Source organism: Schistocerca piceifrons, chromosome 7 (assembly GCF_021461385.2).
Source record: "Schistocerca piceifrons isolate TAMUIC-IGC-003096 chromosome 7, iqSchPice1.1, whole genome shotgun sequence".
Taxonomy (NCBI): Eukaryota; Metazoa; Arthropoda; class Insecta; order Orthoptera; family Acrididae; genus Schistocerca; species Schistocerca piceifrons.
Genome location: NC_060144.1, coordinates 274,142,029 through 274,164,801, shown reverse-complemented (window position 1 = coordinate 274,164,801; position 22,773 = coordinate 274,142,029). Strand labels below are relative to the sequence as shown.

The following is a 22,773-nucleotide window of genomic DNA, read 5'->3' as shown; positions in this document are numbered from 1 at the left end:
AAGCAGATTTCCTGTGCCATCACATACAATCCTGGAACTGCTGATCCCTTCAAAAAACAATTTCGGAACACACCACTGGTCACTCAGTATCACCCTGGTATTAATCAGCTACTTCAACAAGACCATGACTTTCTAAAATCATCCCCTGAAATGAGATCCGTTCTGTCTGAGATTTTGCCCACCACACCTAGAATAGTTTTCCATCGCCCTCTCAATCTCTGCAATATTCTTGTCAGACCATATGCTCCTTCCACATCCATGTCCCTATCCTATGGCCCCTATGCCTTCAACCGTCCCCACTGCAAGACTTGTGCTGTGCACCCCCCTGCTACCACATATACCAGCCCTGTAACTGGCAATACACATACACTCCTGGAAATTGAAATAAGAACACCGTGAATTCATTGTCCCAGGAAGGGGAAACTTTATTGACACATTCCTGGGGTCAGATACATCACATGATCACACTGACAGAACCACAGGCACATAGACACAGGCAACAGAGCATGCACAATGTCGGCACTAGTACAGTGTATATCCACCTTTCGCAGCAATGCAGGCTGCTATTCTCCCATGGAGACGATCGTAGAGATGCTGGATGTAGTCCTGTGGAACGGCTTGCCATGCCATTTCCACCTGGCGCCTCAGTTGGACCAGCGTTCGTGCTGGACGTGCAGACCGCGTGAGACGACGCTTCATCCAGTCCCAAACATGCTCAATGGGGGACAGATCCGGAGATCTTGCTGGCCAGGGTAGTTGACTTACACCTTCTAGAGCACGTTGGGTGGCACGGGATACATGCGGACGTGCATTGTCCTTTTGGAACAGCAAGTTCCCTTGCCGGTCTAGGAATGGTAGAACGATGGGTTCGATGACGGTTTGGATGTACCGTGCACTATTCAGTGTCCCCTCGACGATCACCAGTGGTGTACGGCCAGTGTAGGAGATCGCTCCCCACACCATGATGCCGGGTGTTGGCCCTGTGTGCCTCGGTCGTATGCAGTCCTGATTGTGGCGCTCACCTGCACGGCGCCAAACACGCATACGACCATCATTGGCACCAAGGCAGAAGCGACTCTCATCGCTGAAGAAGACACGTCTCCATTCGTCCCTCCATTCACGCCTGACGCGACACCACTGGAGGCGGGCTGCACGATGTTGGGGCGTGAGCGGAAGACGGCCTAACGGTGTGCGGGACCGTAGCCCAGCTTCATGGAGACGGTTGCGAATGGTCCTCGCCGATACCCCAGGAGCAACAGTGTCCCTAATTTGCTGGGAAGTGGCGGTGCGGTCCCCTACGGCACTGCGTAGGATCCTACGGTTTTGGCGTGCATCCGTGCGTCGCTGCGGTCCGGTCCCAGGTCGACGGGCGCGTGCACCTTCCGCCGACCACTGGCGACAACATCGATGTACTGTGGAGACCTCACGCCCCACGTGTTGAGCAATCCGGCGGTACGTCCACCCGGCCTCCCGCATGCCCACTATACGCCCTCGCTCAAAGTCCGTCAACTGCACATACGGTTGACGTCCACGCTGTCGCGGCATGCTACCAGTGTTAAAGACTGCGATGGAGCTCCGTATGCCACGGCAAACTGGCTGACACTGACGGCGACGGTGTACAAATGCTGCGCAGCTAGCGCCATTCGACGGCCAACACCGCGGTTCCTGGTGTGTCCGCTGTGCCGTGCGCGTGATCATTGCTTGTACAGCCCTCTCGCAGTGTCCGGAGCAAGTATGGTGGGTCTGACACACCGGTGTCAATGTGTTCTTTTTTCCATTTCCAGGAGTGTATATCAAAGGGAGAGCCACATGTGAAATGACACATGCAATATACCAGCTATTATGTAAACACTTTTCAGCCTTTTACATTGGCATGACTACCACCAAATTATCAGTTAGGTTGAAATGGCATAGGCAAAGGAAGTATACTGTTGGAGAGCATACTCTACAACATGTCAGTCGTGACCTCACTGCCCGTTTCATCACACATTTAGATTCCTGCCCCAGACACCAGTTTCTCAGAACTACGCAAGTGGGAAATAGCGCTATAACACGTCCTTGCTTCTCACCACCCACTTGGCCTTAATTTATGTTAATTTTTCCCATTTTAGCATTTTTTCACTGTAATTACTCATTTCTTCAATCTGTTTTAGTTTTCTGCCGCGTTCATTTTCTTACCTGTCTATTTTTCACCATCACCCTCCCATCTCTGTTACATACAATGCACTTGCTTCTCACTGTTATTAACTCACAGACGGTGTTTTAGCAGTAATCTCTGTCTTACATATTACCATGTCTTCCACTTTTAAGCTCCCAGGTTTTCAAATCTCATCCAGTCCGGTCCCCAACAGTCAGTCTCTCCTTCTCACCATGTCCAGTAAGTCTCCCCTGAACTGCAATTCTGAGTGATTTTTCTTAAATCTACCTCTTTACCTACACCTCTCCAGTCCTTTTTCCTCACTCGTCTTCCTTTGTCTTCAACTCTACTGCCTGAAGATGGAGCCACTGGCTTGTAAAGCGTGCCTAATTTTAACATTTTTTTATACATGTTCCTCTGCCGCTTGGCGAGTAGATTTTTTATTTATCCAATTACATAATATTATTACAAGGATAGATTGCTACTCACCTTATAACAGAGATGTTGAATTGCAGATAGGCAAAACAATAATATTGCTAAACAACTAAGCTTTCAGCCAAAAAGCCTTCTTCTGGATTAGACAACATACACACACACACCCCATCAACCATGGACCTTGTCGTTGGTGGTGGTGGTGGTGGTGATGGTGGGGGAGTCCTTGTGTGCCTCAGCGATACAGGTAGCCATACCGTAGGTGCAACCACAATGGAGGGGTGTCTGTTGACAGGCCAGACAAATGTGTGGTTCCTGAAGAGGGGCATCAGCCTTTTCAGTAGTTGCATGGGCAACAGTCTAGATGATTGACCGATCTGGCCTTGTAACATTAACCAATACGACCTCGCTGTGCTGCACTGCAAACGACTGAAAGCTAGAGGAAACTACAGTCGTAATTTTTTTTCCCAAGGGCATGCAGCTTTACTGTATGGTTAAATGCTGATGGCGTTCTCTTGGGTAAAATATTCTGGAGGTAAAAGAGTCCCTCATTTGGATCTCCGGAGGTAAAAGAGTCCCTCATTTGGATCTCCGGGCGGGGACTACTCAGGAGGACATCATTATTAGGAGAAACAAAACTGGCGTTCTACGGATCAGAATGTCGAATGTCAGATCCCTTAATCAGGCAGGTATGTTAAAAATTTAAAAAGGGAAATGGATAGGTTAAAGTTAGATATAGTGGGAATTAGTGAAGTTCGGTGGCAGGAGGAACAAGACTTCTGGTCATGTGAATACAGGGTTATAAACACAAAATAAAATAGGGGTAATGCTGGAGTTTGTCATGGGTGACTGGAATTCAATAGTAGGAAAAGGAGGAGACAGAAACGTAGTAGGCGAATATGGAATAGGGCTAAGAAATGAAAGAGGAAGCCACCTGGAAGAATTCTGCACAAAGCATAACGTAATCATAGCTAACACTTGGTTCAAGAATCATGAAAGAAGGTTGTATACATGGAAGAGGCCTGGAGATACTGGAAGGCTTCAGATAGATTACATAATGGTAAGACAGAGATTTAGGAACCAGGTTTTAAATTGTAAGGCATTTCCAGGGGCAGATGTGGACTCTGACCACAATCTATTAATTATGAACTGTAGATTAAAACTGAAGAAACTGCAAAAAGGTGGGAATTTGAGGAGATGGGACCTGGATAAACTGAAAGAACCAGAGGTTGTAGAGGGCTTCAGGAGACCATTGGCGAACGATTGACAAGAATGGGGGAAAGAAATACAGTAGAAGAAGAATGGGTAGCTTTGAGAGATGAAATAGTGAAGGTAGTAGAGGATCAAGTAGGTAAAAAGACGAGGGCTAGTAGAAATCATTGGATAACAGAAGAGATACTGAATTTAATTGACAAAAGGAGAAAATATAAAAATGCAGTAAATGAAGCAGGCAAAAAGGAATACCAACGTCTCAGAAATGAGATCGACAGGAAGTGCAAAATGGCTAAGCAGGGATGGCTAGAGGACAAATGTAAGGATGTAGAGGCATATATCACTAGGGGTAAGATAGATACTGCCTACAGGAAAATTAAAGAGACCTTTGGAGAAAAGAGAAGCAGTTGTATGAATATCAAGATCTCAGACGGAAAACCAGTTCTAAGCAAAGAGGGAAAAGCAGAAATGTGGGAGGAGTATACAGAGGGTCTATACAAGGGCGATGTATGGAAATGGAAAAGGTCGTAGATGAAGATGAAATGCAAGATACGACACTGCATGAAGAATTTGACATAGCACTGAAAGACCTAAGTCAAAACAAGGTCCCGGGAGTCGACAACATTCCATTAGAACTACTGTTCGCCTTGGGAGAGCCAGCCCTGGCAAAACTCTACCATCTGGTGAGCAAGATGTATGAGACAGGCGAAATACCTCCAGCCTTCAAGAAGAATGTAATAACTCCAATCCCACAGAAAGCAGGTGTTGACAAGTGTGAAAATTAATGAACTATCAGTTTAATAAGTCATGGCTGCAAAATACTAACACAAATTCTTTACAGGCGAATGGAAAGACTGGTAGAAGCCAACCTCATGGATGATCAGTTTGGAAGACGTGAGGCAATACTGACCCTACGTCTTATCTTAGAAGACAGATTAAGGAAAGACAAACCTATGTTTCTAGAATTTGTAGACTTAGAGAAAGCTTTTGACAGTGTTGACTGGAATACTTTCTTTCAAATTCTGAAGGTGGCAGGGGTAAAACACAGGGAGCGAAAGCCTATTTACAATTTGTACAGAAACCAGATGGCAGTTATATAAGTCAAGGGGCACAAAAGAGAAGCAGTGGTTGGGAAGGGATTGAGACAGGTTGTAGCCTGTCCCCAATGTTATTCAATCAGTACACAGGGCAAGCAGTACAGGAAACAAAAGAAAAATTTGGAGTAGGAATTAAAATCCAGGGAGAACAAACTGAAATTTTGAGGTTTGCTGATGATATTGTAATTCAGTCAGAGACAATGAAGGACCTGGAAGGCCAGTTGAATTGAATAGACAGTGTCTTGAAAGGAAGATACGAGATGAACATCAACAAAAGCAAAACGAGGATAATGGAATGTAGCCAAATTAAATCAGGTGATGCTGAGGGAATTAGATTAGGAAATGACACTATTGAAGCAGTAGATGAGTTTTGCTATTTGGGGAGCAAAATAACTGATGAGGGTCAAAGTAGAGAGGATATAAAATGTAGAGGATATAAAATGTAGAGAATATAAAATGTAGACTAGCAAAGGCAACAAAAGCATTTCTGAAGAAGAGAAATTTGTTAACATCGAGTATAGATTTAAGTGTCAGGAAATCTTTTCTGGAAGAAAAGTGTGGAGTGTAGCCATGTATGGAAGTGAAACATGGATGATAAATAGTTTAGACAACAAGAGAATAGAAGCTTTCGAAATGTGGTGCTACAGAAGAATGCTAAATATTACGTGGGTACATCGTGTAACTAATGAGGAGGTACTGAATAGAATTGGGGAGAAGGGAAATTTGTGGCACAACTTGACTAGAAGAAGGGATCGGTTGGTACGACATGTTCTGAGGCATCAAGGGATCACCAATTCAGTATTGGAGGGCAGTGTGAAGGGTAAAAATCGTAGAGGATGACCAAGGCATCAATACAATAAGCAGACTCAGAAGGATGTAGGTTGCAGTAGTTACTTGGAGATGAAGAAGCATGCACACGATAGTGCAGCACGGAGAGCTGCATCAAACCAGTGTTTGGACTGAAGCTCACAACAACAACAACAACAACACACACACACACACAAGCACTCACGCCAACACAACTCACACACACATGACCACTGTCTCTGGCTGCCAAGGCCTCGACAGCCAGAGACAGTGGTCATGCATGTGTGTACGCGTATGTGTGTGTGTGTGTGAGAGAGAGACATAGAAAGAAAGAAAGAGAGAGAGAGAGAGAGAGAGAGAGAGAGAGAGAGTTGTGTTTGCGTGAATGTGTGTGTGTGTGTGTGTGTGTGTGTGTGTGTGTGTGTGTGTGTGTGTCCAAAAGCTTGCTTGTTTAACAGTCTTTTTGTTGTGCCTGTCTGCAACTCAACATCTCAACTATATGGTGAGTAGCAATCTATCTTTCTCATAATACTGTTACTATCCCATCCTGGATTTTCCAGTTTTTGATTCCAAAGTAAAATGTGCCTTATGCTCTCAGCCAGTAGCACAGTGTCCATCCTGCACTTTGTAAAAAAGGGACTACAGACTTGAGAGAACATGTTTGCAAATTACCAGTTGACTTGAAAGTAAAGCCCGGCTTTCCTCATTATCATGAGCTCTATGAAACCCATTGCTAGAGGTTTTTGCGTATAGAAGCAACACTTTATTAATCTGTTTAACCAACACTCATGTAGAGATTCCAAGATGTCTTTGGTTCTTGGCATCCTGATCTATTTTGCTCTACTGCCATCCATCCTCTCACTTTTTATTTATAATCTCCAATCACTCTCTTTCTCCATTCTTTTCTTTTTAATACTTTCTGCTTTCTCTTACATTCTGTTGTTGTTACTAATATACTAAAATCATTTGATGATGATATGATAGTAAGTCGAAACCATCCATGATACCACTTGTGTGTCCAGAGGATGAAATACATAATAAAAATTAAAATTACAAGATGGTCATCATGTTCCCCAAAAGTGAGCCTGTGTAATGTTGTCAAGCTTGTCAAGTATGAAATCCTCCTAAAGAAACTGTCTGTGAGCTTACTGAATACTGCTTGTGACTCTTTCAGAATACTAGTGATACTTTCAGATCTTCAGCCTTTTAAATTTGACTTTGTCAGCAAATAGTACTAAATAACTTTTTTTTTGCCATACTCACCCAGATACGTATCATAGCCACTTGTGTGTACTGTTTGAAACTTATGTATATAAAATGGTTTGATCCTGGAGTGAATGGTGCCAACCATAGGTGCATATCATCATGTGTTCTATTAACACCATCGAGCAAATTTGTAACGACACGTGGATCCTTACCATATTCTGGGAGAATGTTTATGTCAGCAGGATCTGCCGATATCTACAATGGAGACAAGTAAAAGATTAGAAAAAATTCATTATGCACGCTACTACAAGAAGTGAAACAGTTCAATAATTTGTTTACAGTTTTTAAGAAACACATCCAATATGGAAGAACAATAAATTGATATCCTACTCACTTAAAATTACTACTGATACTTCACATGACTCAAAATCTTAAGAATCAAACATTGTAGAACTAAGTTGTGTAGTTATTTAAGAGCTGAGTAGCATCTGTACCAATCAACAAGGGTGGGATGATGATTTATTAATAACAGATGTGACAACTTGGCTTGTGATAAACATATGTCAATCACAATTAATGTAGACTAACTGACAAACTTTTGTTCATGGTTACGAGGCAACATGTTAACTCTTTTGTTCATGGTTATGAGGCAACATGTTAACTCTATGAGTTGAAATTAATCAAACTTAATTTTAATAACAGCCTTAAATTCAATATAGATCAATGTAGAAACATTGACATCTAACAGTTTCAAGAAGTCCTTGCACATCTGGACTACAGTGTGGCTAACCAAAAGTCTGATTCCCTTGAAACAATGCAAGAAATTACTAAAGATAACTGTAATTCTTAACTGAATTATCACATTACATAATAATAATAAATATAGTTACAATAACTATACGAAATATATAATCAGGGTATGGTGGAAACTGTTTTCTATTTCAGTCACAGATTTCAAAAAAACATACGATAACATCAATATTGTGAAAAGGAAAGCTGCTACTCACCATATAGTGGAGATGCTGAGTCACAGATAGGCACAACCAAAACAGTGTCACAAATATAGCTTTCGGCCAGCAAAGCCTTCATCAAAATCAGACGACAAACACACACACACACACACACACACACACACACACACACACACACACACACGTGACTGCAGTCTCAGGCAACTGAAACCACACTGTGAGCAGCAGCAGCAGTGCATGATGGAAGTGTCAATCGGTTGTGGGTAAGGAGGAGGCTGAGGTGCTGAGGTGCAGAGGGGAGGGATTGTGGGGTAGGGGTGCTGGACAGTGATATGCTGTTGGGGAGTGCGCAGGGGTGAGGTGGAAAGAGGGTAGGACAGCTATGTACAGTCGGGAGATTAGATGAAGGGCAGCGAAGAGGTGGGGAGGGATAGTGGAAAAGGAAAGAAGTAAAAAGACTGGGTGCGGTGGAGAATGAGGGCTGTGTAGTGCTGGAATGGAAACAGAGAAGGGGCTGAATCGGAGAGGACAGTTGACTAATGAAGGTTGAGGGCAGGAGGGTTATGGGAATGTAGGATAGATTGCAGGGAAAATTCCCACATGCGCAATTCAGAAAAGCTGGTGTTGGTTGGAAGGAGTTGACTGTTGTTGTTGTTGTGGTCTTCATTCCTGAGACTGATTTTGTTGTGTCTAGACAAGACAGCCTAGACACAATGAGAGGAAGCCAAAAGGCACGCGCTTAAACTCACGCAGGCTGGCGTGAGGTCTGAAACAGGATACGTAATGAAAGCTATAAAGAAAAGTACGTAGCTTCTGGAATACTTAACTTTAATCCACATTTGTAGAGCATCGCTCTTGATGATATATGCTTCATAATATTAATTATCAACTGAATACAGCGCCTTGCTAGGTCGTAGCAAATGTAGCTGAAGGCTATGCTAACTATAGTCTCGGCAAATGAGAGCGTATTTGTCAGTGAACCACCGCTATGAACGTCGGCTGTACAACTGGGGCGAGTGCTAGTACGTCTCTCTAGACCTGCCGTGTGGTGGTGCTCGGTCTGCTATCACTGACAGTGGCGACACGCGGGTCCGGCGTATACTAATGGACCGCGGCCGATTTAAAGGCTACCACCTAGCAAGTGTGGTGTCTGGCGGTGACACCACAGGTTTGATGCAGCTCTCCATGCTACTCTATCCTGTGCAAGCTTCTTCATCTCCCAGTACCTACTGCAACCTACATCCTTCTGAATCTGCTTAGTGTATTCATCTCTTGGTCTCTCTCTACGATTTTTACCCTCCACACTGCCCTCCAATACTAAATCGGTGATCCCTTGATGCCTCAGAACACCTACCAACCGATCCCTTCTTCTGGTCAAGTTGTGCCACAAACTTCTCTTCTCCCCAATCCTATTCAATACCTCCTCATTAGTTATGTGATCTACCCATCTAATCTTCAGCATTCTTCTGCAGCACCTCATTTCGAAAGCTTCTATTCTCTTCTTGTCCAAACTATTTATCGTCCATGTTTCACTTCCATACATGGCTACACTCCATACAAATACTTTCAGAAATGACTTCCTGACACTTAAATCTATACTCAATGTTAACAAATTTCTCTTCTTCAGAAACGCTTTCCTTGCCATTGCAAGTCTACATTTTATATCCTCTCTACTTCGACCATCATCAGTTATTTTGATCCCCAAATAGCAAAACTCCTTTGCTACTTTAAGTATCTCATTTCCGAATCTAATTCCCTCAGCATCACTCGACTTAATTCGACTACATTCCATTATCCTTGTTTTGCTTTTGTTGATGTTCATCTTATATCCTCCTTTCAAGACACTATCCATTCCGTTCAACTGCTCTTCCAAGTCCTTTGCTGTCTCTGACAGAATTACAATGTCATTGGCGAACCTCAAAGTTTTTATTTCTTCTCCATGGATATTAATACCTACTCTGAATTTTTCTTTTGTTTCCTTTACTGCTTGCTCAATATACAGATTGAATAACATCGGGGAGAGGCTACAACCCTGTCTCACTCCCTTCCCAACCACTGCTTCCCTTTCATGTCCTTCGACTCTTATAACTGCCATCTGGTTTCTGTACAAATTGTAAATAGCCTTTCCCTCCCTGTATTTTATCCCTGCCACATTCAGAATTTGAAAGAGAGTATTCCAGTCAACATTGTCAAAAGTTTTGTCTAAGTCTACAAATGCTAGATACGCAGGTTTGCCCTTCCTTAATCTGGCTTCTAGGATAAGTCGTAGGGTCAGTATTGCCTCACATGTTCCAACATTTCTACGGAATCCAAACTGATCTTCCCCGAGGTCAGCTTCTACTAGTTTTTCCATTCGTCTGTAAAGAATTCACATTAGTATTTTGCAGCTGTGACTTATTAAACTGATAGTTCAGTAATTTTCACATCTGTCAACACCTGCTTTCTTTGGGATTGGAATTATTATATTCTTCTTGAAGTTGACTATGCTACAAATATAGCACCATTCTTATCCGTCATCTATCAGAGATCATTGGAATGGTGGAAAGTTCCATGGGACTGGAAGAAGGCTCAGGTCATAGTAATCTATAAAAAGAGTAGAAAATCGGATGCACATAATTACCGGCCAATTTCACTGACATCGATTTGTTGTAGAATCATGGAACATATTTTGTGTTCAGACATAATGACCTTTCAAGACTCTGAGTAGCTCATCTGCAGAGACCAGCATGATTTTAGGAAACAGAGATCATGCGAGAGACAGCTAGCCCTCTTTGTGCATGATATACAACAGACTCTAGATACCGGCTCCCAGGTTGATGCCATATTTCTCGACTTTCGAAAGGCATTCGACTCAGTTCCGCACTGTTGCTTGCATCAAAATGTGCATGCTTACGGTCTATCCAATGACATATGCAGTTGGATAGAAAGTTTTCTAACAGACAGGAAGCACTATGTCATCCTGAATGGGGTAACTTCAACAGAAACAAGAGTAACACCAGGTGTGTCCCAGGGCAGCATAATAGGTCCTCTGCTTTTTACGATTTACATAAACGATCTGGTTGACGGTATTGACAGCGGCCTTAGACTGTTTGTTGACGATGCTGTAGTCTACAGAAAAGTAGTATCACACGAAAGCTGTGAACAAATCAATGAGGATTTGCAGAAAATAAATGCATGGTGTAATGACTGGCAGTTATCTCTCAACATTAGTAAGTGTAACCTAGTGTGTATAACAAGGTGAAAATCCCCTTTAATGTATGAGTACAAAATAAATGATCAGTCTTTGGAAGCGGTAACATCAGTCAAGTATCTGGGTGTGACTATTCAAAATGTTCTCAAATGGAATGATCAGATTACACAAGTAACGAGTAAGGCAAACTCTAGATTGCAGTTTATTGGTAGAATTCTGAAGCAATGCAGTCCTTCAACAAAGGAAATAGCTTGCAATACGTTAGTTCGTTCAGTCTTGGAGTATTGTTCATCTGTATGGGACCCTTACCAGTTGGGTCTGATTCAAGAGATTGAGAAAGTCCAAAGAAGAGAGGAAAGATTCGTGACTGGTACATTTAGCCATCGTGAGAGTGTTACAAATCTAATAGCAATTTTGAAGTGGGACACATTTGCAGATAGACGATGCGCTAAACAGAAGGGGCTGCTCACTAAATTCCGAAATGCAATCTTCACCGAGGATGTAGAGCATATATTATTACCACCAACTTTCAAATTGTGCAATGATCATCATTCAAAGATAAGGGAAATAAGAGCTCGTACTGAAGCGTTCAGACGGTCGTTTTTCCCTCACGTGATCCGCGAGTGGAACAGAATATGACTTTGGTGCGAACTGTGCCTTCACACCGCTTGGTGGCTAGCGGAGTATATATGTAGATGTAGATGTAGAAGGAACCACACGCCAAAGGCTGTGAAACAGTCACTGAATGAAGGATGTCATGTTTGGCAGCATGCTCAGCAACAGGGTGCTCCACTTGTTTCTTGATCACAGTTTGTCACTGGCCATTCATGTGGACAGACAGCTTGTTGGTTGTCATGCCCACATAGAACGCAGCACAGTGGTTGCGCTTACCTTGTAGATCACATGACTGGTTTCACAGGTAGCGCTGCCTTTGATGGGATAGGTGATGATTGTGACCAGACTGGGGTAGGTAGTGGTAGGAGGATTATGGGACAGGTCTTGCACCTAGGTCTATTACAGGGGTATGACCCAAGAGGTAAAGGGTTGGGCGAGTATATTGTGTAGTTTTGGTGGACGGTGGAATACCGCTGTGGGAGGAGTGGGAAGGATAGTGGGCAGGACATTTCTCATTTCAGGGCATGCTGAGAAGTAGTTGAAACCCTGGCGGAGAATGTAATTCAGTTGCTCCAGCCCCGGGTGGTACTGAGTTTAGAGTGGAATGCTCCTCTGTGGCCGGACGGTGGGACTTTCTGAGGTGGTGGGAGACTGGAAAGATAAGGCACAGGAGATTTGTTTTTGTATAGGGTTGGGAGGATAATTACAGTTTGCGAAAGCTTCAGTGAGACTCTCAGTATATTTCGAGAGGGACCGCTCGTCAGCGCAGATGCGACAACCACGGGTGGCTAGGCTTTATGGAAGAGACTTCTTGGTATGAAACAGGTGGCAACTGTCGAAGTGGAAGTATTGCTGGGGGTTAGTAGGTTTGATATGGACGGAGGTACTGATATACCCATCTTTGAGGTGAAGATCAACATCTACGAAGGTGGCTTGTTGGGCTGAGTAGGACCAGGTGAAGCAAATGGAGGAGAAGTTGTTGTTCTTTAGAATGCGGACAGAGTGTCCTCACCTTCAATCCTAGATGCAAGGATGTCATCAATTAATCTGAACAAGGTGAAGGGTTTAGGATTCTGGGTGTTTAGAAAGGATTCCGCTAGATGGCCTGTGAATAGGTTGGCATAGAATGGTGCCATGTGGGTGCACATAGCCATGCCCTGGATCTGTTTGTAGGTAATGCCTTCAAAGGAGAAATAATTGTGGGTGAGGATGTAGTTGGTCATGGCAACTAGGAAGGAGGTTGTTGGTTTCGAATCCGTTGGGCATTGGGAAAGGTAGTGTTCAATGGCAGTAAGGCCATAGGCATTAGGGATGTTAGTGTAAGGAGCGGTGGCATCAATAGTGACGAGCACGGCAATGTGTGGTAAAGGGATAGGAATTGTGGAGAGTTGGAAGAGGAGATGTTTGGTATCTTTTATATAGGAGGGTAGCCTCCAGGTAACAGGCTGAAGGTATTGGTCTATGGGAGAAGAGACTCTCTCAGTGGGGGCGCAGTAAGCGCCCACCATGGGGCATTGTGGGTCATTGGGTTTATGGACTTCAGGAAGCAGAAGGTAGGAGTGTGGGTAGTGGTAGGGGAGAGGTTCAGGGATGGGAGTAAGGGTTTGAGGAGTGACTGGAGGTACAGCTGGATTTCTGGAATGGGATCGATGTTGCAAAGTTTTTAAATGGACATATCTGACAACTGGTGGAGTCCTTCTACCAGATAATCCTTGCAGTTGAAAACAACAGTGGTAGAGCCTTTATCCGCAGGTAGGATTATAGGGTCGGGATCAGTTTTTAGATGGTGCACTGGGGTTCTTTCTGTGGCGGCAAGGTTAGTTTGCATGTTGAAGGATTTGGAGAATGATGGTGATGCAAGGTTTGAGGTTAAGAAATTGTGGTAAATTTAACAAGGGGTGATATGGGGGTAATGGGGATGGATCACGGTTGGATGGAGGAGTGAACTGAGTTAGGCTGGGTTCAACATTGGTCTTTGGTTGAGTCTGATTGGTAGGACAAGGCTGCATGATTGAATTTGGGAGTGGGGCAAAAGGTGAGGTCTCTGGAAAGGACTGAATTTCTGTGCGGCTAAGGCTTCTGGAGGAAAGGGTCATGACTGTGTTTCAGGTCTGTTTAGGTTCTGGATTCTGAGTGGTGGTGGGAGGTAGTTTTGTAGAGTGGGGTAAATGTAGTAGGTCTACAAGAAAGTGTTTGTCAGTTATGAGAGGACATGGAGAAGGTTTGGAGGATGTTGTAGAGGGGATGGACAGTGGTACTCCAAAGTGGGAGTTGGAAGTGAGTAGGGTGGAGGACTTTTTGAGGTGGCATTATGCATGTTGCTCTAGGACTTGGTTGATATGGTTTTACAAGACTATGTTGGTGAGGGCTAAGGATTGGTGGAATCTGAACAGGTGGAGGTCATTGTGGAAGGAGGGGTGACAGCCGGAGGTGGGTAATTTGATGGTAAAGCCATCTGGGGGAATTCCATGAGCCAAGCAGCAATGCAGGAACAGTATGTGGAACTGGGTTCTGCCTAGGGATGAGGAAAGTTTTCTGTATTGATGCAGATGGAAGGAACAAGACTCCATGGTGGTGGAAAAAATGCAAAAAATTACGTAAGTAACACAGACCATGAACAAGTCCAACTATATCCTCACCCAAAATTACTTTTCCTTCGAAGGCATTACCTACAAACAAATCCAGGGTGTGCCTATGTGCACCCACATGGCACCATCCTAGACCAACCTATTCAAGGGCCATCTAGCGGAATCCTTTCTCAACACCCAGAATCCTAAACCCTTCACCTGGTTCAGATTCATTGATGACATCTTTGTGATTTAGATCGAGGGTGAGGACACCTTGCCCACATTCCTCCAGAACCTCAACAACTTCTCCTCCATTTGCTTCACCTGGTCCTAATCAACCCAACAAGCTACCTTCCTAGATATTGACCTCCACCTCAAAGATGGCTACATCAGTACCTCCATCCATATCAAAACCTACTAACCACCCACAATACCTCCACTTTGACAGTTACCTTCCTAGATATTGACCTCCACCTCAAAGATGGCTACATCAGTACCTCCGTCCATATCAAAACCTACTAACCACCCGCAATACCTCCACTTTGACAGTTGTCATACATTCCATACCAAGAAGTCTCTTCCATACAGCCTAGCCATCCATGGTTGTTGCATCTGCAGTGACGAGCGGTCCCTCTTGAAACATACCAAAGGTCTCACTGAAGCCTTCGCAAACTGTAATTACCTCTCCCATGCCTTATCTTTCTAGTCTTCCACCACCTCAAAAAGTCCCACCATCCAGCCACAGAGGGGCATTCCGCTCTAAACTCAGTACCACCCAGGACTGGAGCAACTGAATTACATTCTCTGCCAGAGTTTCAACTATCTCTTGGCATGCCCTGAAATGAGAAATGTCCTACCCACTATTCTTCCCACCCTTCCCACAGTGGTATTCTGCCGTCCACCAAAACTACACAATATACTCGTCCATCCCTACACTACCCTTTCTCCCAATCCTTTACCTCATGGCTCATACCCCAGTAATAGACCTAGATGCAAGACCTGTCCCATACATCCTCCCACCACCACCTACTCCAGTCCGGCCATACACATCAGCTATCCCATCAAAGGCTGGGCTATCTGTGAAACCAGTCATGTGATCTACAAGGTAAGCTGCAACCAGTGCTGCATTCTATGAGAGCATGACAGCCAACAAGTTGTCTGTCAGCATGAATGACCACTGACAAACTGTGGCCAATAAACGAGTGGACCATCCTGTTTCTGAGCATGCTGCCAAACATGACATCCTTCTTTTCAATGACTGCTTCACAGCCTGTGCCATATGGATCCTTCCCATCACGTCCAGTTTTTCTGAACTGCACAGGTGGGTACTTTCTCTGCAATATGACCTATGTTCCCTCCTATTTGACAACTATACAGCCCTCAGTCCACTATCGTACCGAATCTTTCTTTCTTTTTCGCTACCCTCTCCCTTCCCATCCCTCCAATGCCCTACATCTAACCTCCCAACTGCACATAGCTGCTCTACCCTCTCTCCGCCTAGTCCCTGCGTACTCCCCAACAGCACTGTACTGTCTGTCAGCCCTACCCTGCTATCCTTCCCCCTCCCCACCCCAGCCTCCTCCTTATCCCCACCCAGTTACCACTCCCATCATGCACTGGTGCTGCTGCTCACAGTGTGGCTTCAGTTGCCTGAGACTGCAGTCATGTGTGTGTGAGTTGTGTTTGTGTGGGTGTTTATGTGTGTGTTTGTCATCTAATTTTGAAGAAGGCTTTACTGGCCGAAAGCTATATTTGACAGTCTTTTGGTTGCGCCTATCTGTGACTCATCATCTCTGCTATATGGTGAATAGCAACTTTCCTTTTCACAATATTGTTACATTCCATCCTGGATTTCCCATTATATGATAATATCCATAGATCCACTCTTTTAAAAAGCCTCATGTCATATGGTCTTCATTCAAAATAAATAAAAATCATCAAACTAATTTTAACCAAAATAAATTCCAAGGAAAAGTTTCACAATAAAGACAGGTCTTAGACAATCTGCTATTTCAATGTAGCCCTTGATTACATAATAAAGTTACTTGTGGTCATTCTGGCTAAATTTGGGTACCAAGACTGTGCGGAATAATTCCTTATTTGTACTTTCTGCTACCAGTCAATTTTATTTGTTTTATATATAATTTAACACATTCCTAAAAACAAAGAAGATGTGACTTACCAAACGAAAGCGCTGGCAGGTTGATAGACACACAAACAAACACAAACATACACACAAAATTCAAGCTTTCACAACCAACAGTTGCTTCATCAGGAAAGAGGGAAGGAGAAGGAAAGACGAAAGGATGTGGGTTTTAAGGGAGAGGGTAAGGGGTCATTCCAATCCTGGGAGCGGAAAGACTTACCTTAGGGGGAAAAAAGGACAGGTATACACCCGCATACACAAACACATCCATCCGCACATACATAGACACAAGCAGACATTTGTAAAGGCCAAAATTTCTGCTTGTGTCTGTGTATGTGCGGATGGATGTGTGTGTGTATGCGAGTGTATACCTGTCCTTTTTTCCCCCTAAGGTAAGTCTTTCCGCTCCCGGGACTGGAATGACTCCTTACCCTCTCCCTTAAAACCCACATCCTTTCGTCTTTCCCTCTCCTTCCCTCTTTCCTGATGAAGCAACCATTGGTTGCAAAAGCTTGAATTTCGTGTGTATGTTTGTGTTTGTTTGTGTGTCTGTCAACCTGCCAGCACTTTCATTTCGTAAGTCACATCTTCTTTGTTTTTAGATATATTTTTCCCATGTGGAATGTTTCCCTCTATTATATTCATATCATCAATTTAAAATATTCCAATGCATTTCAAGCATGTTCTGCTCATAGTCACGTGTTTTTACATACAGACAATTGTTACTTAAAAAAAATGTCTTAAGCTACATTAACATAGGGCTTTTTGTTTATTGTTCACTGCTTGTGTGGCTCTTGGGGTATATGGAGGGAGGCGGGCAGTGATTGACCAGAAACTGATGTCCAGTGATGTCTTCTGCTGTTTTGTAAACTAAGCTTTGGGATGCCAAAACTGTAAGCGAATAACTGTCACGTAAAAAATTGTTCACACAATTTTCACACCATAACAATGGATGAAAAACTATCTGCATCTCACAAAGGATGTTGGATCAGTCATAATAAACAAGACACAGCTCTTGACCAGCAGAAGACATCACTGGACATCAATTTCTGACCAATCACTGTCCCACCTCCCCCTCCAAATACCCCAACAGCCACACCAGTGGTGAACAATAAAAGAGAAGTCGTATGTTAATTTAGATTAAGTCATTTTGTTTTTAAGTAACAATTTTCTGTATGTATAAATGCCCAAAGATGAGCAGAACTTGCTTGAAACATGTTGCAATAAGTTAAACTAAACACTAAACAAATAACAGCGACTGGTAGCAGAAAATACAAATAAGTGATTACATAATGAAGAGTTGGCAAAAGAAAACATATCTAAAATCAAAACTGGAGCAAAATCATCCACAAGAACACAAAGCCTAGGGTTCGCAGATGATTTAGGTGTCTTAGCTCTCGACATGGAAGAAATTCATGCCCAGAGCATCGCTTTCAAAAAATTGTCTTAAATAAAAAGAGTTACAAGTTTCCTCCGAAAAAACTGAGATCAAAATCTTGAAACCCCAGTGTATAAGCAAACTCTTCATAAACAAAGAAAATATTAACATAGTTCTACATTATAAATATCTTGTAGGAATTATTAGGCGCAACTTAAGTGGGAAAGAAACATGGATAAACAGAATAAAAAGAAAGGTGCGATTAAAATTCAGGGTGAAAGGATACCAACGATAAGATTCACTGATGACAAAGAATGAAAGTTTTTGGTGAAAGGATACCAATGATAAGATTCACTGATGACTAAAAATGAAAGTTTTGTAAGTACAGTACATAGACTGAGAGTGAACCAGAAAAAGAAAAAGTAATGAAAAGTAACAAGAATGAGAACAGTGTGAAACTTAACATCAACATTGGTGATCACAAAGCAGATGTGGTTAAGGAATTCTGCTACTTGGAAGTAAAATAATCCAAGATGTATAAAGCAAGGAGGATACAAAAAGCACAGGCAAACACGTTATTCCTGGCCATGAGAAGTCTACATAGGCCTATATTTTAGGAAGAAATTTCTGATAATGAACGTTTGCAGCACAGCATTGTATGGTAGTAAATCATGGATAGTGGAAAATCAGAACACAAGAGAAAATAGAATGGTTTGAGATGTGGTGCTACAGAAAAATGTTAAGAGTTAGGTGGACTAATAAGATAAGAATGAGATATGCAAAACACTGACAAGAAGAAGGGATAGGAAGATAAGACATGTTGAGAAATCAGGAAATAACCTCCATGGTTCCATGGCACTAGAGGGAGCTGTGGAGGGTAAAAACTGGAATGGAAGACACAGATTGGAAGATACCCAGCAAGTAACTGAGGATGTAGGGTGTAAGTGCTACTCTGAAATGAAGGGGTTGGTGAAGGCAGAAATTCATTGTGGCCTGCATTAAACCAGTCAGAAGATTGATGACACAAAAAAAAGAAAAAAGCTCATTTTCACATGTGGTCAAATGTTTATCAATATACACTAAGATCCAACACTACAAAACTGCAACTCACCCGGAAGCCACTTATGCTTGCAAAACACTGTTTTGAATCAAAAATGAAAGAGGAACTGATCACCTCCTCAAAATTGAAAGAAGTATCATCAGAACTTGCATAAATAAAAAATGCCAGATCAAATGAGCCTGGAAAATCCTGCCCAATGGAACTATCTATTGAGAAATTGACCCAATCAACAGCATATTGAAGAAGAAAAGAATCTCTTATTTCTTTGAGACCTTACAAATGCAGGAGAACAGGAGTTTACAACAACTTGTGATGGGAAATCTTAGAAAGAATAATTGAGAACACTGGATCCAAGAAATTCAGCAAAATCTTAAAGCAGTTGGACTCCAGACAACAGACAAAGACAACAAAAATAAAATTAATATTCTTCTTAACAGCCCCAAATTTTGAGCAGAGATGACACACAGATGGGCTACAGAGAAACAGTTATGTATTACCTCTCTTATCCTAACAGTTGTTTTAATGATTACTGGGTATCAAATGGCAAATGGCAGGAAAAGACATGAAGGAACACCAGGTGCACTTAGTGCGTATGCCTGGGGCCCTCTTCCAACTTGCTGAAGACGCTATTCCAGCAGCCACTGAGTGAACAGGGTGCAACCAACTGCAGATGTAGCACGCACTGAAACAAACAATGCCCGTCATCTGGACTCTGAGGTCACACTTCAATCAATCCAGAGACTGGTTCTAAGGCTGAGAATAACAGCCTTGTGCATGGAATTTCAATGAAGCTCACGATTTGCAGCACTGTCCCCAGAATTGATCATGGCACCCAGGTCTTGAGTTGGGAAGGACTTAACCAGAGACTTCAAGGGTTTCGTGAAAAGCTAGGCTGCAACTTCCTCGGCTCCCTGAATGGGATGGGTGAGCACTACATATCAGAGGCTGCTACCTATGTAGTAACTGTGTGTGGAGTGCACACAAGGATCTTTTTTTTTTTTTTTTTTTTTTTTTTTTTTTTTTTTTAGATTAGCTGACCCTCCATTTAGTCCTGATAATGAAAGCTGTGGAATACCCAAAAGTATGAAGTCAGGTCCAAGAGAACGCCCACTACAGGCAAGAGTAATTAAGTTCTAGTAGTTAACAGCTGAAGCATTCATAACAAAGTACCGGGGTGAAAGGCTCCTGAAAAGCAGTAAACTCACATTACATTAGATACAGAAAGCTGGTTGAAATCTGAAATTGACAGAATTGAGGTTTTTTGGGAAGTCATAGTGGACAAGAAACTCAAATCCACAGAGATAGAAATTGAGGCTGCATGTGAAAATATTTGGGCATGACTCAGTATCATGGTGGGCATAAAATGGTAATTAGAGCCTTCTATTGCCCACCAGACTCACATCCTGGTATGACCGAAACACATAGAGGAAACCTCAGTTCACTTGTATGTAAGCTCCCCAATCTTACTGTAACCATCAGTGAAGACTTTAATCAACCAAAAATCAAATGGTAAAATTACAGTTTTGCCAGGGGTGGGTGTGACAAGACATCCTGTGAAACATTACTAAATGCCTTCTCTGAAAAATACCTACAACAAAGATGGAAATATATTAGGTCTAATGGCAACAAACAGACCTGGCCTCTTTGAGGATGTCCATATGTGGTTGTGGCGACAATAATACCAAAGTACGAAAAACACCTATAACATGTAGACAGATTGTGTTCATTAACCTTGTTTAAAAAAAGCAGCAGTGTAATATCTCAGTGTGGGACTTGAAACTCTCAGCACAGGACAGGTACATGTTGATGAACCAAGGCTCAAGTTTAAAAGGACAGTTGACCATGCACTGGATAGATAAGTACCCAGTAGAATTGCTCATAATGGGAGAAACACACCATGGTATACACCCACTGCAAATAAACTTCTAAAGACACAGAGATTCCTACATAACACGTGTAAAACAAAGCATAAGGCTACAGGTAGAGAGATGCTTAATGGCATGCATTTGGCTATCAAGAGGGCAATGCATGAATCCTTCAATGACTGCAATAGCAGAATACAGTCAAACAATTTTTCACAAACCTAAAGAAATTGTGATCATATGTAAAGGCTGTTAGCGGCACCAAAATTAGTGTCCAGTCATTCACGAATGAGAAAGGAAGTGAAATTGAGGGTAGCAAAAAAAAGCTGAAATGCTAAACTGTGTTTTCAAATATTCCTTTACAAAGGAAAACCCAGAAACATTGACCCAATTTAATGATCATACCACTGAAAAGCTGAATGCAACAAGTGTTAGTATTAGTGGTGTTGAGAAACAGCTCAAATTGTTAAGACTGAACAAAGCTCAATAATCTCTGTCAGATTCTACACTGTATTTATGGCTAAGTTAGCTCCTCTTCTAACTTTCTAACTACAGTCTATCATAGAGCCCTTTGAGAAATATTTGGAAGAAAGCACAGGTCACATCCATTTACAAGAAAAGTAGTAGAGCTGATCCACAAAACTACCATCCAGTACCCTTCATACCAATTTGTTGTAGAATCTTACAGCACATTCTGAGTTCAAACATAATGATGTATATCAAACAGAATGACATCCTCCATTCCAAAAAGCATAGTTTCTGAAAATATCGATCATCCAAAACCCAACTCACACTTGGATCAAGGCAATCAGGTAGATGCAGCATTTATTGACTCAATACATCTACACTTACTGTCAAAAGTATGATTATATGGAGTGTCAAGCAAAATTTGTGACTGGATTGAGGATTTTTTTGGTAAGGAGGGAGCAACGCGTTATCTTGGAAGGAGATTCATTGTTAGATGTAGAAGCAACTTCGGGTGTGCCCTAGAGAAGTGTGTTCTGACCCTTACTGTTCCTGTTGTACATTAGAGACCTTGTCACCAACATTAACAGTGACTTCAGGCTTTTTGCAGATGATGCTACATTTGTAGTGAAGTACTGTCTGGAAGAAGCTGCATAAATATTCAGTCAGATCTTGATAAGATTTCAAAGTGGTGCAAAGATTGGCAACTTGCTTTAAATGTTTAGAAATGTGCACTACACAAAATGAAAAACTGTATTATTCCCAGCTGGAATCAGCCAATACTATAACTAGTTGTAATACTTTGTAGGGATAGGAAATGGAACAATCACATAGGCTCAGTTGTGGATAAAGTAGGTGGTGCACTTCGATTTATTAGTAGAACACTGGGAAAATGCAATCCGTCTACATAGGAGATAGCTTGCAAATCATTCATATGACTCATCCCGGAACACTGACCACTGTAAGGGACCCCTACTAAATAGGACTAACAGGGGATATAGAAGTAGCCAGAGAAACACAGTATGAATGTTCACAGATTTGTTTGACCCATGGGAAAGTGCGACAGAGATGGTGAAGAAACTGAACTGGCAGATTCTTGAAGATAGACGTAAATAATCCAGTGGACGCCTACTTACAAAGTTTTTAGAAACAGCTTTAGCTTTAAATGATGACTCCATGAATATACTACAGCCCCCTATTTATCGCTCACATACAGATTGTGAGGACAGGATTAGATTAATTGCAGCATGAGCAGAGGAATTTAAATAATCATTCTTCCCGCACTCCATATGTGAATAGAACAGGAAGAAACCCTAATAACTGGTACAATCGGTTGTACCCCTGTTATGCACTTCACAGTGATTTGTAGAGTGTGGATGAACACTCATGCTCATAAATTAAGGATAATTGCAGAATGTGATGCCACACAACATGCCACTACACAAAACTGGCACTAATAGCATAGGCACACACGACACAGATCTGTTAAGTCCACGGTATTGGTGATAAGTTGAGAAAACCATCCTGAAACACATGTGCTACAAAACGCCACTGTTCCCTGCACATGTACCCCACCATTAATATGGAATATGATCACCATGCACACGTACACAGGCCGCACAACGAGT

General features: G+C 42.5%; 1 protein-coding gene across 2 annotated transcripts in view; it reads right to left on the bottom strand.

Moving 5' to 3' along the window:
* Window positions 1-22,773, bottom strand: part of LOC124805118 (katanin-interacting protein-like) — a 323,814-nt gene that overhangs the window by 214,543 nt on the left and 86,498 nt on the right. For both annotated transcript variants that reach the window (XM_047265570.1, XM_047265571.1), the window contains exon 5: window positions 6,949-7,146. In XM_047265570.1, coding sequence (XP_047121526.1) covers window positions 6,949-7,146 — 198 coding nt within the window. The remainder of the gene's footprint in view (window positions 1-6,948; window positions 7,147-22,773) is intronic.